The 19823-nt window shown below is 41.0% G+C and overlaps 1 protein-coding gene across 1 annotated transcript in view; it reads left to right on the top strand.

Annotated features, from left to right (window-relative positions):
- The window catches only part of adam12b (ADAM metallopeptidase domain 12b), a 184268-nt gene that overhangs the window by 136728 nt on the left and 27717 nt on the right, over positions 1-19823 (top strand). Inside the window, exons 12-13 of the mRNA XM_051646093.1 lie at positions 3290-3467; positions 18246-18335. Of these exons, the coding sequence (XP_051502053.1) occupies positions 3290-3467; positions 18246-18335 (268 nt within the window). The remainder of the gene's footprint in view (positions 1-3289; positions 3468-18245; positions 18336-19823) is intronic.

Raw genomic sequence — 19823 nt, forward strand, 5'->3', positions numbered from 1 at the left:
AAGTGTGACACCTTCCCTCCATTTTTAATCGGTATATGTGACAGGCTCACTGACTAGGAGGGCAAGATTAGCGAAAACAGTCATTAAGTGTGACACTCCGCACCCAATTTGAGTTGTTCTGAGTGTATAGCCAGAGTAAGCAAAATATATTTGTCGTCTTATATTTGTCTTTTATAAATTTATATTTGGTGTGGTTTACCCTGCAATTGTTTACTTCCGTGTTCCAAAACTCAGTAGTGTGAAAAGGGTCCATAGAGTTCTGTCTGATGGTGTGTGTGTGTGGCCCTATAGGAAAGAAAAATCTAACTGAAGATCATAATATCAGACTGTAACAGGGTTTTAAATGGCAAGGAGGAGGTGGGAACAAGCTGAACAGTCAAAATAACATTTAATTTAAACAAAAAGACACAAACATAAACACACACGGCAGCTGTGTGTGGCTCTCTCTCTCCCGAACTGCCGCATCCGGCTCAGCCTGATCCCTCTCCTCGGCTGATTAGCCCGATTGGGGGTCGGCCATGCGCACTCATGGCCCGGCCCCACCCTCCTCCTCGTCACACTCCTCCCGACGTACATCCCCCTCCCTCCTTTCCGAGGGGGGGCGTTGCCCTTCCGGCCGTGCCTGCTGACAGGCTTTAACTGCCTTTCGAGACGTGGGAGGGGGACAAGAGGAGGGAAAAGGGGAAAGGTAAAGAGCGAGGTGGAGCGACAGTGAGAGAGAGAGAGGAGAGAGAAAAAAAATTGCTCGCCAGTTCCCAGGCACGCCGTCGCCTTGTCCTCGACCACTCCTCCACCCTCTGGCGGATGACAGCCACTCCTCCTCGGGCAGACCGGAGTGAGTCCTCCGACCCCTGGCGGATGGAATGCCCCTCCGAGTTCTGGCGGCCGGTAGTGAGCCCCTCTGCCCCTGGCAGTGGCTCCACCACTCCAGGCAGCCGGCAGCGAGCCCCTCCTCCCCTCGCGGACAGCGGCCGTTCCTCCGCGTCCAGGCGGCTGGCAGCGACTCCTCCATCCCCCGGCAGACAGCAGAGACAGGCCACTTCTATTAAAATGAATGGCAGAAATTGTAACGGCCAACTGATGTAGAAAAGGAAGTCGTGCCTTACAGGTAAAAGAGCCAATCACCTTTTAGATACAGACATTTCCTGTCAATCAGCTTGGTAACTTGCAAGTGCATTAGCTAGACAAGCCAGGAAAATAGCATTTTTTGCATGATCTGAGCTAAAGAAGCACAATTTATGATACCACTGTTGTCAGAATTTACTGCTGATTTGAAATATGTTCTTTGATCATAATCTTAACCAACCGTTTTGGAGATTTCGGTCTTTCCATTCAAGTAGAAAGGAGCTGTAGAAAAATAGCTGCCCAGCCTGCCCGAGAGTGTTCCAAAGATGGCTGCCAAGTGAACTGACCTTGAAAGGGACTTTGGTAAAATTGTGATTGTTTCAACTAGATAAGCAACAAGATTAAACTAGATAGGTTTGTCAACACAAACATTGATGTTGGCTTGACAAAGCCATGTCTGAAAGTTAGTTTAAAAAAATTATAGAATGAAAGAAAGACAGAAAGATATACAGAAAGAAAGAGACAGACAGAGAGTTAAGGCCTTGTGTGGGTTTGTTTACATTGTAGATGTACAAATGTAGAATTTTTGAATAGATAGATTTTTGAAGGCGTGGGCACATTTACCTTTGCACGGTGAAATTCCATGGGCGAAGAAGTCATGGGCGGATGTTGAGTGCATGTGAAACGAACAAAAATATCATTGCCAAGCAGCCTTTTTTAAATAAAAGCCTTTATACTCTGTGAGAGTGAAGTTAAAAAGAAACTCGCTAAGATATCCTTGTCCATTGTGAATCTACAATGGGAAATTCTTTGGCACCGGAAGTTTATCGTGCAAAATTAAAGATCGCGCAAATTCCCATTGAGATGACGTATTTCGTTTTTTTGCCAGGAAATTTTGCCGTGTAAAGGTAAATGTGACTGCCCCGTTAGTGTAAGTTAATGGGATTTAGGGTATTTTTGATTGTCTGCTGTGTGAAAAAAACTTTATTCTGATCAGTTAGAAAAGTCGCAACCCAAGTCAGAAATGCCTGAAGGTCTGTGCCAAGTTCAGTGGATATAGTTTAAAAGCTCTTGGATGGATTACAGTCAGAAATGTTAATCCTGGTTTTAACCCCCTAGGGATTTTGAAAAAATTGTCAAGACAACATAATAATGAACATTAAAATTGTGATGTTTGCTTAAAGGGAGAGTTCACCCTAAAATTGAATGTTGTCATTGTTTACTCACATTTATGTTGTTCAAAAGCTGTATGAATTTTTTTCTTCAGCAGAACAAAAACAGAGATGTTAGGCAGAATGTTCAGTCTCAGTCACCATTCACAAAAGAGCAGTGCTACAATTTATCAAAATTCTCCTCTGTGTTCCACAGAAAAAAGATAGTCATGGGTTTGGAAGAGCATTAGTGTCTGGCTTGGTGTTCTGTCACGTAGGGGATTTGGGCGTGAAATGCCACAGTGGAAGGTCATATGCTAATTTGCTTTGTTTTGATTTCATTTTTGTTCATAGATGTAATGGCAGTGTTGACTTTGGGAATTTGAATTCTTATGACTTTTTATGCTTGGCTGAGCCATTGGTATTGTGTGCCATGATACACAGTTAGTTTATTTGGTTATTTTCTCTCACTGCAAAATGTCATATTCTTAATCAGTGTTTTGTCTTAATAATAATAAATATTTTAAGCAAGATGTGTTTTCTTGATTAATATATTAAGAGTTGCTTTCAGAGAATGCTAAGTTTATTGGCAAATTGGCAAGAAAATAAATAAAAATCAATCAAATTATTTGGCAAAAATTACAAATTAAAAAAATGGCAAAAACAAATGATGAGGTTTATGCTTAAACAAAGGAAAAAAAATTGCCAATGGGGTAAGAAAAATACACTTATTCCCTGAAAACAAGTTTGATTGTCTTTATTGTGAATCTCAATTAAGGATTTATTTCTATTAGGATGTTTTAAATATTTTTACTGGAAAATGAGACAAAAATACTGATTAAGAAAACTATTTTTTGCAGTGCTAGCAGTCTCTCACTCTCCCACTCACTATTGCTAAGTTGGTCCGTAAAATGCCCTTTGCTTTGAGCATACAAATTGGTTTAGCTTGACAGATATTCACATGGAATGGCTGTTATTGGCAAAAATCTTCAAAGTGCACTTGTAGCCAATTGTGTTATTGCTAATCCAAAATATTTCAGTTAATTCATTCTAATTTCCCTTCCTCTAAATAGGTACCCCTTCCCCACAGTGTTCAGTACCTGTAGTAAGAAGGATCTGGTGATGAGTCTGGAGAAGGGGGTGGGCATGTGTTTGTATAATATGCCTGAAGTCAAAATGCTCTACGGGGGACAGAAATGTGGCAACGGATACATCGAGGAAGGAGAAGAGTGTGACTGTGGAGAGCCAGAGGTATGAAAGAGCTACACACTTCAGAGACCTCTTAATGTCACTACACAGCAGGTCCCAGTCTCTCTTTTAGTTGTCAGGATTCATCTCAATTTGATCTGAATCCAGCTTCATATCCAGTCTTTGGTGTTTTTATTTTGTGGTTTTTTTGCAATTTCATTTGGTTGGTTTAATATTCATAGCCCTGCTGGAAACCATCTCATGCTGTGTTTTGGATGCTGGTCCCCAGCATTGGAAGCTAATATGCTGTCTCCAACAGCAAGACCTCCCTGGCCAACCAGCTTTATCTGAAAGACCATGCTGGTCGACCAGCGTCACCAGATACGTTTTATATGGTTATGCTGGTTCACCAGCAAGACCAGCAGCAAACCAGCACTAACCATCAGTAAAAGTATAGTTCAAATGAAAATTATTATCATGTTATTCCAAGCTCATATGGCTTTCTTTCTTCAAGGAGATGTTAGGCAAAATAATTGGAACAATATGAGGGTGAGTAAATAATAACAGAATTTTTGTTTTTGGGTGAACTATTCATTTTCACCAGTCTGGACTAGAATGAAAATTCTTGCTGATCTTTGCCTTTAACCTCAAATCTGCTCCAGAATTGATATTTGGAAACAACAACATATTCTCATATCTGTAAAGATCTGCTGAGCACTTGCCAAGTAGCTGCATTTAAACATTATAAAGTGTGAAAGAAATCTTAAACAGCCCAAACTGTGCAGAAGTCACTGCCATGTCTCTAATCTTATTACAGGTTCTGCAGGAAGTCTTTGAAATTATTCATAGTGAGTAATTCCACCATGGAAATCATTTACCATTAGAGCATTGCTAAGAAATCACAAAATGTCCAGCTTTTCACTAGAAGGGATAAAATATTGTAATATATGCACAGTTTTTACCTGGTCAGGATTACGTTTCTAGATGTTGCAGATGCGAATGGTCATAGCTTCAATTCATGTAAAATAATTGATCAAAAATACTACATGTATTTCTGTAATATAAGTCTATGGCTATGTTCACACCACAAGCCAAAGTGTTCAATTTTGATTTTCTACTCCAATTTATTTTGTGTCTTTTTTTTTTAAGGTAAGGTTGTTCACATACAGTGTGTTGTGTGTCATGTTCATAATACTACCAACAATTATCATGAAATTATTCAATATTATATCATATTTATCATTATATAAAATTTCACTTTGTAATTCCACTCTTAAATCTATGCATTAACCATTTTAATATCTATTGTAACGTAATGTGATGGAAGTATAGACCCGAGATAAAAAGTCTAGCATGAAATCTAAAGTCTGAGATCTTTCAAGGAGGAAAGTCTGTTTTTAAACTGGCACTCTGGCTCGTGAGCTTCAGTGATCTCACCAGAGGGAATGAGGGAGGAAGTGTGTAAAGAGCAAAAAGAGGAAGCTCAGCAGCAGGACTTGAGTGTTGGGTAGAAGTAAGAAAGAGCCCCATCCCCCCCATCATTTCACAACTGCCTGACGCTAGTTTAGAGAAAACAGCAGGTCTGTAAAGAGATTTCTCTAACTCTGAGGAGTAGTTATGGGCAGCGGACTGACCCAACCCAACCTAAACCTTCAGCACCTCTCCCAGTACATACCAGAACCCTGGACCTTGAGGAAATGAGGGGGAGAAAGGGAGTGAGGGTGATTAAACAGAAAAGTCCTAATGTCATGATTTTGGGGTGTATGAAATAAAATGTTAGTGATTTGAGGTCTTTGTTAGCTTCTTTGGAGGAAAACTAAGTTCTCCTACTTCACTACCCTGTGAAAAGATATGTTGTGTTTGGGTGCTAGTCCCTCAGCAAGGGATGCTGGTGTGTTGGTGGCCTTATACAGGCTTTTAAACTAGCTTAACCAGCTTTATAAAAAAAGACCATGCTGGTCAACCAGCTTCACTAGGTAGGTTTTACTGGTGAAAAGCATTGCTATGCTGGTGCACTAGCTATACCACCCCCAAACCAGCACTAACCATCATAAACCAGCCTAGACAAGCAGAGGAACTGTATGCTGGTTAAGCTAGTCTTTGTATCAGGTCTCCCAGCCTGACAAACTGAAAAGTGCCTAAAATCAGTCAACAGACCAGCCTGGGAGACCAACTAAGACAAGTGCCTAAAATCAGCCAACAGACCAGCTTGGGAGACCAGCTAAGACAAGCAAACCCACTTAGGCTTGTTTAAGCTTTTTTAAGCAGGGTTCACTCCTCTTTATCTTTTCCTCTCATTTTCTCCTCTGAGAAAATGTCCTCTTTCCTTCAATTGTGTTAGGACTCCGACATCCCTGTCATTTCCACCTTGGGTCAGTGATGATGTCACTCACTTTTACACACGTGCAAACAAACACAGTTCGCTGATATCAAGAGTTCAGAGAAAATAACATGAAAAAAGAAAAAAAGATCAGAACAATGCATCAACTACTAATTTAAACCAGACATGTCAACACACAGACACACACACAAACCCACAGCAACTTTTCCAAACATTTTTTTGTTACCATGGATGCAAAGAACTGGTTGACATAAGGGAATTTTCTAAAAGAACACAAACCCCACACCTGGAATTAATATCCAAGGCATTGATCAAACTGGACAAATGTTCAGATTTTTTTGTTGCTTTTCATTGTTTTTCTGTTACCTCTAGTTGTCTCATGCCAAATAATAGGGGTCATATTTTATTCTGTTGAAGCATTTATCACCCCCCCCCCCCCCTTTTCATTCCCTTTTCATTTGTTACATAGTGTTGGGTTAGTGTTAGGGTACTCAAACAGTAATCCACTAAAAATTACTAATTACTGTCATTTTCTAAAATTGAAATCATTTTACTTTATTGAACATTTTTATCACATTACAAATTCATTTTAAGTTACTTTCTAAAATCACTTTTCACAGAGAAGTTTTTTTTTCTCCTTTACAAATTCAAAAAACATGTCTACATTTACTCCTTGTTCATTTTTAAAGTCATACACTCAGCAGCAAACGTTTCTCCAGCCTGATCTCATGAACATTACATGGCAACATTTTTGCAAAACTAAATTATGTGCCTTATTGCTTTTTTATTTATTGGTGTCTTCTTTTCCTTATTTATGTTTTGCTGCAGTTTTCTAGTGAAATGTCCAGCGGGGGGCGTCAAAAGCGAGTAAAATAGTGTTGTAATCAGACGAGGTTTTTTAAGGTGAATATTAGATGAAGATTTTAATGAGTAAAACACCGCCATAACCTTAAACTTTAACCTAAACCTAACCAATAGTGTTCTAAAAAAATCAAATGAGAGGTAAACAAAACAGACATCCTTACCCTAAACCAAGGGTCGGGAACCTATGGCTCGCGAGCCACAAGTGGCTCTTTGTTAAAAATCAAGTGGCTCGCCGGGTGTCTCACCATTCACCAACACATGATCGTTTAAAACTTTCTAGTGATAATTTTCCAACAGAAAATGTGGGTGCGATTGCAAAGCTTGAAGTCAGTGACACTGTTTTGTTTTCTTCCGAATTTGTCGTACAGCCTACTCCTGGTGAACAAGGTTTGAAATGAAAACCTGCCAAATGCAGATTTTTCATGTGGAGTATTTTGCTGATGTACCAGCCACTGTGGAAGGTGACCTGTAAGACTTCTCAGAGTGATATATTACAAGAAATTAGACACAAAGACACGCGTTTGACGAAAATAGTGATTCTATTTTGAAGAACAGACGAAAGAAAAGCCACCGATGCGCGTCTGATTTGATATGTGTACGCAGTGAGCTCTGCTATTCACGAGTGCAATGAAAGTGCTTCTCCTAGACACGCACATTCATAGAGTTCTGGGCCTCGTTTCCCAATAACTATTGAGCTTAGCTGTTAAGAGCATTTTCAACGAGCGATTTTATGAATGTTCGTTATTTGTTATGTGCAAAATGCGACGAGGCTCAATCTAGTTCGCGAGCTCCTCGTCCAAATGTATTTCATGCGTGAGTAATTTTGCTCATCTACCCGCAACAGGTGGGTGACCTGTAAGACATCTCGGAGTGACACATGACAAGAAATGCTGTTAGTCAAAAAGATGCACTTGAAGAAACACACTTTATTATATTTTTTAAGAACAGACAAAAGAAAAGCCATCAGTGTTCATGTCTGATTCACTGTTTGTTCAGAGGCGTGTAGAAGGACACTGTCTCGTGGAGCAAGCGCATGTAAAGAGTTATCACTCCTTTTTCTCTGTTTCATTCAACTGAAAACTGTTTGGAAGAATAATATTATCTATGGGAATGCTGCAAATGATCTCCGATCATCTCGTGAGGTGCTGTGAGTTTCGCTTTATTTCCACGGAGCAGTTTGCTCAAACACATTGTGAACGCAACTTTGCAGGTTCAGGTATCTTTGTATTAAAGAAACAAAGATGAATTTGATTAAATCATAAACTAATACAAGACACGTTCACCTTGAACCTAAAATTGAGTTCTATTTTATTTACTTAGGCAACATTAACTGTATTAACAAAACGCAATACAAACACATTCGATAAGAACACACATTTGGCAGCATTTTTTGGGAACACAAGGGAATTTATTAGGCTTATTTATTATGATGATTATTATAATTATCTTACATTTATAATTGTCTTTATTTCTTAATTTGTATGCTATTAGTAATTTTTTACCTGTTGCCGCATACTGATACTTGCGTGATGGCAAATGGGGCCATTGGAGACGGTAAATGTTTGGATTTGGGAAGGTGGTTATATATAAGATTTTTTAATTACTTTGTTATTTTAATTGTTTTTTTCATTTCATTTAAAGTGCAATTTGAATTTAGAAATGTCTTTTGTTTAAGTTTATCGTGTTTCAATAAATTACATTTTTAAAGCAAAATCAATAAAGCAAAAATATTCACGATATCATGATATTTTTAATGCGATTATCATTAAAATATTTTTTTCATATCGCCCAGCCCAAAATGGAAGTTACATTTTTCATGAACAACTGTAAAATGAAGTAATTTTATGGAGAACTGCACAAACACGTGTACTCAGTTCCATATTGCAACATGTTACCTATTAATTTTTGCATATTTGTTTGTTTTTGAGGAGTCTATGGGCAATATAAACATTTTATTTAATTGAAAAACGTTGTTTTTGAAAATAGAAAATTATTCGTTTGTGGTATGGCTTTTTCGAAAAAATGCATCAACCAAAAAGTAAAAAATTGGCTCCTTAGTGAAAAAAGGTTCCCAACCCCTGCACTAAACCAACACCTAAACCTAACCAATAGTGTTCAAAAACAAAATGTGAAATGAAAAGTACATTTCCTGAAGCAACCACGTCATTTAGTGTCAGTTATGTGTTTGGCTGGGCTCGAACCACGGACCTCCGAATTCAAAGTCCAACATATAAGGTGAGAATACGAGGTGAGCTACTGTGCAAGCTAATCACATTGGAATAAAAGTTGGAGTAAAAGTGTTTCGATATCATAGCAGTAGAGGTGTAACAATAAACAGAAGTCACAGTTCGGTACGTACCTCGGTTTTGGGGTCATGGTTCGATACGAGTTCAATACAACAGGAAAAAGCAACAAATCCCAAATGCTAAGTTTCTTTTAATTTATTTTGAACAGACAGTAGTGCAAATTACAGTTTGTTCCACCTAGCAGCATTTAGTCCACCCCTGAGGTAGTTGATACAGTACAGTCTCCTTTAGTGTATTAAGCACTAAGGAGTAAACAGAATGCACTCTTGCATAGGTCATATTTTTTTGTAGGGCTGATAAAAAACAAAAGGTATTTGGTCACAATCAGCTACAAAACAGAAAAGCATCTCTTTTGTTATAAAGTACAAAATAAATATAATAATGAAAAATTAAACTTGTGCATTAGGAGAAGGAGTGTTACAATTTGTTCCACTTAAACTATATGTTGTTTGTGTATATGCCAATTGCCTGGGTAATGACTTTGGCCCTGTCTGCTCTCACATCTAGAGGCTGGTTAAAAGCTGCAGAGATAAGTTTTTGCACTCCTGTCGTTTTTTTTTTTACCTAGCTCCGGTCATTTGTATATCTGGGTGATGTCGTCTGATATGTGTTAGCATGTTGGATGTATTTCCACTCACATACCGTTCAGCTGTTTACAACGCCGACGCACCATCCTCATCCTATCTACCACTCGCTCTCCACTGCTGCCGTAGTTCACTGGGAACCCGAAACTTTCCCACACTGCTGATTTAAAACAAGTAGGCGGATCTTTGAGCTCTTGCGTGTCATCTGAACTCGCCATTCTTGTTTGGGTGGGTGCATGGATGGTGTCTTCTTCTTCTGCTCTTTTTCCTGTTGTGGCGGTTAGCAAAAAGCGTTGCATTACTGCGCACGCCCCCTTCTGGAATGGTGTGTGGATCGCCTGTGACTGATGTATTCTTCGTCTGACTGCATGCACCGAAACGTGACGTCCATACCGTGACGGTTCGGGATGAATACATGTACCGTTACACCCCTACATAGCAGTAATACAGCGAAAAATTATTGTTTAAAGTCATAATCAGCCCCTTGTGTTAATTTCACTCGGAAACTATGACAAAACATAGAACAGGGCACGTTAAAGTCAGTTTGCAAAAATGTAGTTATAGTAACCTTCATTCTATGAGACTAGGTCGCATTTCTCCCTTACAGTGACTCGTTAGGGAGCTCATGCCCTTCGGCTGTCACTGATATTTAAACAGACGCACATATAATCATAATTCATGTTTTACTGTATATGTATTATACATAAATAATATTAGGGTATTTTACAGTAAGGTAATGTGCTTATGTAACAGAAGAATAAAATAGTTATGAATCTTGTCAAAATAGTTGATCATATGCTGTGTTCAATTTGTATATGTAGTGTTTATTACGATGGGTACACACTTACAGAGGGATATGGGGACACCTACTGATGAGACTTGAGTATATTAGCTTAGATCCACCAGTTTTTCACCAGGTTGAATCCAGCTCCTTATTTGCCGAAATAACCATCCCACCTTATTTGAACCTTAGAACATAGCGATACACAGGTACAGTGTATGCCAGTGCCTATTTGCATGGCTATTTTATTTCGAATAATCTAAAAAATCAAAGAACATTGTGCCATGGAGGGACTCATACTATACACAGACTCAGGCTGAGTGGGATCCATGTGCGGTTTATTAGAACACAAGTTCAAAGTACAAACAGGCATGTGTAGGATAACCAGGGCAACCAACAATATCAGAGACAGGGCAGTAAACGTAGTCAAACAGGCAGAGGATCGGAGCAGGCAGCAAAACAGCAATAGTGATAGTCCAGGCAAAACACAGTGATAGGCAGGCAGCAGAGAATCGTAAAGGGTAATCCAAAGCAGAGTCAAACATGGGCAGATCAACACAGTAAATAATAACGCTCAGAAATGTAGCCGGGGCAAACAAAACTTCTCAATGAACAAACACACACACCGGGCTTAAATAGTTTGAGTGATATGAGGCAGGTGTGGAGTAATCAGTCCAGGTATGTGGGCACTTGGGAAATGTAGTCCAATGTTAATATTCAGGTGAGTGAGACCTCCAGTGGTCGATTGATGAATCTTCACCTGCGTTCGTGACAGAGGTTTGGGACTGGGACGACGATGGTGGTCAGCTTGTTCTTTTCCCCTGTTTATGGCACGCTGTAGATGGACATGAGCTTGATCCAAAACAGCCTCACTACATTGAAACCAGTTGTTAACAGAAGGAACATCAGATGGTTCACCAGACCATGGAAATTGAGGGGGATGGAACCCCAGAACACACTGAAAGGGCGTCAATTTTGTGGAAGGTTTGAGGATCGAGTTCTGCGCGTATTCTGCCCAGGGAAGAAAGCGGCTCCAGTCGGCTTGATTCTGTTGACAGTACATGCGAAGGAATTTGGTGAGTTCTTGATTCAGACATTCAGTCTGGCCATTAGACTGGGGGTGATAACCTGAAGTGAGACTTATATTGACATTAAGTAGTCAAAAGAAAGCTGTCCAAACCCTTGATGTAAACTGAGGGCCCCAGTCAGAGACAATGTCTTCAGGAAGACCATAGTAGCAGAACACATAATGGAAAAGATGTTCTGCAGTTTCAAAGGCTGATGGAAGCTTAGACAGGGGTTTTAGTTGACATGCCTTAGAAAAACGATCAATGACAGTTAATATGGTGGTGTTACCTTGGGAGATGGGTAGATGGGTGACCTTGGGAGATGGGTACCTTGGGAGATGGGTGACAAAATCAATGGTGATGTGGGACCAAGGTTGTTGTGGAATGGGTAGAGGTTGTAGCAACCCTGCTGGTAGTTGTCTGGGTTTTTTTGCTGTGGCACAGGTGTGACAAGCATTTACAAATGTACTGGTGTCTGCCTGTAACGTCTCCCACCAGAACCAATTTCTTAACAATCTTACTGTGGTAGTAATGCCTGGTTGGCCAGAGCTTGTGGAGGAGTGCACCCAGCGGATTACCTTTTCTCGTAGACTAGGTGGCACAAACATTCGGTTGATCGGACATTCTGGAGGGGCCGGGTTCTGTGCATGTGCCTGGGAGATTTCTGACATGATGTCCCACTGGACCGGAGCTAGGATCAGAGAGGATGAGATGATGGGTTCTGGAGAGAGATTCTGAGGAGTGGTGTCAAATTGACGGGATAGTTAGTCGGCTTTGATGTTCTTTGATCCTGGATGATAAGTGATTGAAAAGTTAACACAAGTGAAAAATAGTGCCCATCTGGCTTGTCTGGGGTTTACTCTTTTGGCTGAGCGCAAGTATTCGGGGTTGCGATGATTGGTTAATACCAGAAATGGATGTCTGGCCCCCTCCAGCCAGTGTCGCCATTCTTCGAATGCTGCTTTCATGGCTAACAGTTCATGATTGCCCACATCATAATTCTGTTCAGCAGAGGAGAGTTTACGTGAGTAGTACAAGGGAAAAGCTTAGGAGGATTACCTTGGCGTTGAGAGAGGATAGCGCCAATACCAGTGTTTGATGCATCTACTTCAACCACGAAAGGTACGTTGGGATCAGGATGATGCAGAATAGGAGCAGAAGTGAAGCGACTTTTCAATTCATTAAAGGCTTGGATGGCGTCAGAAGACCAGCGAAGCTTGGTATTACCTCCCTTTGTCATGGCGGTGAGTGGAGCGGCGACAGTGCTGAAGTTTCGAATTATTCTTCTGTAAAAATCTGCAAATCCTAAGAATCATTCTAGTTCCTTTACAGTAGTGGGTTTAGGGCAGTTTAGAACCGCTTGTACCTTGCCCTCGTCCATAGACACCCCTTCAGGACTGATGATATAACCGAGGAAGGAAATTGAAGTTTGGTAGAATTCACATTTCTCTGCTTTGGCATACAATTGGTGTCCCATGAGATGTTTCAGAACTGCCCAGACATGCTTGATGTGTTCCTTCAGGGTGTCTGAATAAATCAGGATGTCATCTATATATACAATTAAGCCCTGGTTAAGCATGTCTCTGAATATGTCATTAATGAAAGACTGGAACACAGATGGACTATTGGACAGTCCGAACGGCATAACGAGATATTTATAGTGCCCACTGCTGGTAGAATAGGCAGTTTTCCACTCACCCCCCTCTCAAATGCGAATGAGGTTGTACACACAGCGTAGATCAAGCTTAGTGTAAAACTTAGCAGTTCTTAGTTGTTCCAAAGCTGCGGGAACCAGGGGTAAGGGATATCTGAATTTAACCGTTATATCATTTAGACCACGATTATCAATACAAGGACGAATGCCCCCATCCTTCTTTCCCACAAAGAAGAATCCTGCTGCTGCCAGTGAAGTGGATGGACGAATGAAATCCTTGGCCAGTTCTTCTTCAATGTACGATTTCATGGCTTTAGCCTCAGGTTCTGACAGGGGAAAGATTCTGCCTCTAGCTGGTGAGGCACCAGGTAGCAGAACAATCGCTAGATCGATGCGGTGGTAGATGCGAGGCTTTGGTTTTACTGAAGGCTTTAAATAGATCACCATACTCAGAAGGTATATGTGGTGCTATGTTGGACTCGTTAGTCACCATAGTGGTATTCACAGACATAGGTATGATTGATTTTAGACACTTGGACGAACAGCTGGGATCCCTTCGCATGATCTGCTTCTATCGCCATGAAATTTGTGGGTTATGGTCCTGCAGCCAGGGTAAACCGAGGATAACTGGGTTGTGTGGAGAGTGGATGACGAAGAGGCGTGTTGTTTCAGTGTGTAAAATTCCAACTTGCAGAATAAGGTCAGTGGTGGTCTACAATACCTGGCCGGTTCCCAGGGGGCACCCACCTAGTGCTGCCACTGCCAAAGGAGAGTTGCAAGGAATTAGTGGTATCTTATGCTGTTGGGCTAAATTTTCATCAATAAAGTTGCCCGCTGCCCCTGAATCTAACAAGGCCTTAGTGATGATGGTGTCTGACAGGAACGTTAGTTTTACTGGCACTTCAATACAAGCAGTGGTTTAAATAGAGGAAATCAACACACCCTGCGATTGTGTGTTTGAGGGGGTCGTGTCGAATAGTCAGCTCTCAAATGTCCTGCTTGACCGCAATATAAACAGAGACGGTTCCTGATGTGGTGTTCACGCTCCTCTGTGGAGGGATGAGTTCGACCGACCTGCATAGGTTCAGCATCATCACTGGGTTGATGCGTTTGAGTGAAAGGGCTGATAAATTGATTAGGTCTCCTGGAGCAAATGAGATTGTCAATACGAATAGCGAGGTCGATGAATTAGTCCAGGGTTCTGCCTTTATCATGGCAGGCCAGCTTAGAGTGAACATCAGTGTTTAATCCTTGACGAAACAGCAGTTTTAATGTGTCTTCCACCCACACAGTTTGCACAGCGAGAGTGCGAAAAGACAGAGCGAATTCAGCTGCAGTATTTCTTCCTTGACGAAGCGCAAGCAGTTGTTCCCCAGCACTCCTTCCCCCCTTAGAATGTTTGAATACCTCTCTCAGACGTTGAATAAATTCATTGAAAGTGGTGCGGTTTAGTCCTTGATTGGCCCAGACAGCTGTTGCCCATTCCAACGCCTTACCCGTGAACAGTGAACACACAAGAGAGATCTTGCTATCATCAGTCAGGTATAACGAGGGTTGTTGAGCCAGGAACATAGAGCATTGCATGAGGAAGCCTTTACACCTGGTTGGGGTGCTGTCAAATTTTTCTGGAAAAGCTAAATGTGGATTAGCAGTTACTGTACTGTGAGGTATTGAGACTGGTACCTGACTCACTTGAGGCGCTGGGGAAACGGATTCAGATGCGGGCTGATGGAGACTCTGTACAGATTTCACAAACTCTTCCATTAGTGTGGTGGGTTGGCATAGTTGTTGTTGGTGAGATGCCAGTAGGTTAGCTTGGGCAGAGAGTTCGCTGGACAGATGCATGAGGACCACTGGATCAGTAGTTGGCAAAGTCTTCTGTAACACAGACTCAGGCTGAGTGGAATCCATGTGCGGTTTATTAGAACACAAGTTCAAAGTACAAACAGGGGTGGGTAGGATAACCAGGGCAACCAACAATATCAGAGACAGGTCAAACACGGGCAGATCAACACAGTAAATAATAACGCTCAGAAATGTAGCCGGGGCAAACAAGACTTCGCAATGAACGAACACACACACCGGGCTTAAATAGTCTTAGTGATATGAGGCAGGTGTGGAGTAATCAGTCCATGTATGTGGGCACTTGGGAAATTTAGTTCAATGTTAATATTCAGGTGAGTGAGACCTCCGGTGGTCAATTGAGGAATCTTCACCAGCGTTCGTGACACATACACTAAAGAAATTAGCAAACTAAAGATTGCGCCAATCTGCAGAGCCCATGACTAATTTTTTTCAAATATTTTCAAAAAAAGGAGACGGTAGTGAGCTAGGTAAATACATTCACTAACGAATTCATGCATTACATCATATTCTGATGTGTTGTGTTTGAAATATGATCCTCAGAACACTGCCATCCATAGGTACAGTATATGCCAATCGCACCTATATGCAGAGCCCATAACTAATTTTTTTCAAATATTCTCATAAAAACGAGTCTTTTGTGGGCTAGATAAATACATTCACTAACAAAATCATGCATTACATCATATTCTGATGTAACATTATTAAAAATTATCTTCTGAACACAGCCATCCACATGTAGTGTATATGCCGATTCCACCTATTTGCATAGCTCATAACTATATTATTTCAAATATTTTAAAAAAAGAGATTGTAGTGGGCTAGATAAATACATTCACTAATGAAATCATGCATTTCATCATTTCGAGGCGGCTTGTCCAGCAGCACTGTAGGCTTTAGCCGTCAGGGACGACGTGAACCTACAGGGCTTGGACGGGAGCTTTGGGAGTCCGCGCCAGGTGGCGGCGCTCTGCGGGCGTAGGTGCACCTTGAGCGCCTTATCCACCGGGGGAGTCGCCGTATATCCCCTGGCCGCCCCGCCATCGAGGGTAGTGAGGGCGGGGGAACTGAGGAACGGGACCGGGCAGTAAAAGGTGCCCCCCCCACGATTTCATCAGCTCCTCGTGCACGTCCGGGAAGAAAGGCACTGGAGTGGGGCGTGGCTGCTTTGAGTGGCACCACGAGCCCAGGAACCAGTCATCGAGCCGCAAGGGTTCAGGGGAGAGCGGAGGGTTCCAGGCCGCCCGGAAAAGCATGCCCATCATCTCTGCATCAGCCTGTGACTGGGCAATCGTCCCCAAAGGGGGGAGCCCAGCTGAGGCTTCTGCGTCCGCCTGGACAAGTCCGCTCTCCGATGCTGCGCTCGAGAGCTCATCAGCTTTGCGGGCTCCGAACAAGAGGCCAGACTCGCCATGAGACGAGTCGGCAGACTCATCCGGAAGCCCGATCGAGGCTGGGGCGTGGGAGGTCCGCGGGGGGATACCCGGCGGAGGCGATCCCATTGGGGTCCCCAAATCGCCCCCAGTGCTAGCCGCGCTGGCCTCAAACCCATAGGTAGAAGGACCGAGCGCCCAGGGGCGTTCTCTGCAGTGCACCAGTGCAGAGGAGGGAGAAGCCGCTGAAATGCACCGTCAGATCCAGCAGAGGTGAATTAACAGAAGGAATTCAGCTCAATGAGCATGACTGTTCGGCTCCGAAGAGAAAATCTGAATGAGTGGTTGCATACCAGCTCCTTTTATACCCGTATGTCCGGGGGAGTGGCATGCAAATACCACATAATTTTCATTGGCCTTTTATCAAAGACCAGAGGTGTCTCGGGCTCCCAAGAGTGACCCCTAGTGTCACTACATCGACACAACGTCGAGTGAGTGACAGATAGGGAACTGGTGTTGAGCGGGTAGAATTCAATGAAGCTGTCAGCTGAGGACATGTGAGGTGTCTATTTCTCAAACTAGAGACTCTGATGTACTTATCCTCTTGTTTAGTTGTACATCTGGCCTTCCACATCTCTTTCTGTCCTTGTTAGAGCCAGTTGTCCTTTGTATTTGAAGACTGTAGCGTACACCTTTGTATGAAATCTTCAGTTTTTTGGCAATTTCAAGCATTGTATAGCCTTCATTCCTCAAAACAATGATTGACTGACGAGTTTCTTGAGAAAGCTGTTTCTTTTTCGCAATTTTTTACCTAATACTGACCTTAACAAACCAAATAGCTTTCAGCTGTGTTTGATATAATGGCAAGTGATTTTCTAGTATCAAATTAGCAATTTAGCATGATTACTCAAGGATAAGGTGTTGGAGTGATGGCTGCAGGAAATGGGGCCTGTCTAGATTTGATCAAAAAGGACTTTTTTCAAATAGTGATGGTGCTGTTTTTAACATTAGTAATGTCCTGAATATACTTTGTGATCAGTTGAATGCCACTTTGGTGAATTAAAGTACCAATTTCCTTCCGAAACAGCAAAATTTGTACATTATTGCAAACTTTTGGCCACCAGTGTTCGTATATATTTTATTTACAGTTTGTGACTGTGAAATGCAATATCTGTATCTAATACTGTGGTGTTTTGTCCCATGTCCAGGTATGGTGTCCAATGTGTATTTTACTGTTTAATTGTTTTATGTTAAAAAAGAGTGAAAAATGTGAGTATAATGCAACTGCATTCCAGATTTAATGAGTTCTAAATCTGTTGTGGAAGAGAGTGGCAGTTTGTGACCGGGAAAAGCAATATGTGTATCTAATACCAAGGTGTTTTTTCCCAGATTAAATACACCATGCATAAGCTCAAACACTGCCTCTGTGTGTTCTCTGGGGAGAAGGGCAGAGAAAAAGAACAGAGAGAGGGGTTACACTTACAAGTAATTTCATTGAAAGTCAGTAACGGTAATCTGATTACAAGAATTTAAAATGTAATATTACACTACTTTTTGTAGTTAAAGTAAATAGATTACAGTAATTATTTAATTTGTAATAAGAGTACACCCTGCACTGTTGTTACTGTACTTTTATTGTTATATTTCAATATGTCAATGACCTTTGTTACGATTTGCTAACCTGTTCAGAATGTAAAATCTGGGAGAACTGGGGAGGGGGAAAGTTTTGCGTTGTCCCATAGTGCATAACCACAATTCATCTGCCTAGAACAGTCTCACCGCTATACGAGCTGCACATTCCTACTTTTAAACCCTACAGAATGCATTGCATCATAGCATCTTTGTCTGTGGTAATTAACAGTTTCATTGCCACAGATGCTGTTGATAGACCTTGACCTGTATTGAAATTTTTTTTGCTGTGGCCAAGCAATTAAAGATTTTGGATGATACAATGGTGTATTACCTTTGAAATACCTTTTAAAGTCATTGTCATCCATGTGTTTTTCAGGAGTGTATGAACCCCTGCTGTAACGCAACAACCTGCACTCTCAAGGGAGATGCTGTGTGCGCTCATGGACAGTGCTGTGAAGACTGCCAGGTACTTTTCTAAAACTCTCTCGTCCCTCTTTCTCATTCACTCTTTCTCTTTCTGTGTGCTAAAGAAAGGCGTGGAAGTCTCATTCTCTTTGGCCCATTAATAAGCGCAACATGAACCAACATTAACTCTCCAAACATAGACACTGAGTTTCCTCTCAGGCCTCCAGACACATAAATCAGAGAGCTCAGTTCACGTACTGACTGAGGAAAGAAGCCAGAACAGGGCCCTTTGCTCTGCTGTGGTATACCCCAGGGACAGACCCCAGAGTGGTTCTACACATAGAGCAATGCTCCTCAGATCTAAAGGGCTCACATGGTCATGCAGTCATTTTTGAGATGGTAATTGTTTTGTATGTAAATGGTTTATAGTTTATAGTATTTAAATGTTGAAGAATGTTCTTGCAGCTTTTTTCTATCCTCCTTTAAGCCATTCATTTTTGTCCTTTGTCTGTGAAATTTTGGGTTTTATAATTCTCTGAGACCATACATGCCACAGTTGTAAATCTAAGGGTATCTTAAATTGGGCACCATGTTCTTTTCATAGATATGAAATGTTTTGGGGTTTGGCCACAACTACTTCCTCTCCTTAGTCTTTAAAAATGTCTACATTACAATTCGGCACATTTTATAGAAAGATGAACATTAAGTGTATAATTTTGTGTTTAATTATTAATGTTTGATTTTTGTTATAGATAAATGTCTCAAGAGACATTTATGAATATGAGGGATATGATTTGTCTTTACTATAATGACACTGATTTCTTCAAATGAGACACCGGGACTCCCCAATTAGTTGACACTGCTGGTAAATAGGGTTAAAAACAAAACATGACCATATTTTTATAGTACATGAGATTTTCCTATGAAATGACATTTCTGTTCCAGAGTCCTGACAATCATTTAAACAATTAAATACAGGCACTGCTAATTCATACGTATACCAGAGTGCATTCACAAAATTCTGTTCAACAAATTGCATATTTTATATACAGTACATCTTTTTTTACTTTTTCATTAAAGCTTTGTTGCATAGTGTGTAAAAGAAGAAAATTACCTCAAATTCTAAAACTTGATTTTTGAATGGAAAAACATTCAAAGTAACAGGGTCGTGATGTCATACAGATGACATCAAATAAAATATAAATACATTATTATTTTTCAAGAAACTATTATTGTCATATGTTTATTATGCATCAGACATTATATTGACATTAAAAAAAAACTAAATTGCTGTCTCAGGCTATGCAATGACAATTCATAGTGTCCATGACTCTCAAGGTCCACATAGGACGAAAAAAAAAAAGAAAAAATTGAAGTAGTCCATTTTCAGTCATGTGCTATTTTTCAAGTTGTCAAACGCCATATGTAGTTTTGTGTGATTTAGTGTATGGCTTTAGAACACTTGGAATATACATGTGTCATATGGACTACTTCTATGTTACTTTTATGGCATTTTTTCCCCCCCACATTTCAAAAGCATTCAGGTTTG

The sequence above is a fragment of the Myxocyprinus asiaticus genome, chromosome 20 (genome assembly GCF_019703515.2).
Source record: "Myxocyprinus asiaticus isolate MX2 ecotype Aquarium Trade chromosome 20, UBuf_Myxa_2, whole genome shotgun sequence".
NCBI classification, from domain to species: Eukaryota; Metazoa; Chordata; class Actinopteri; order Cypriniformes; family Catostomidae; genus Myxocyprinus; species Myxocyprinus asiaticus.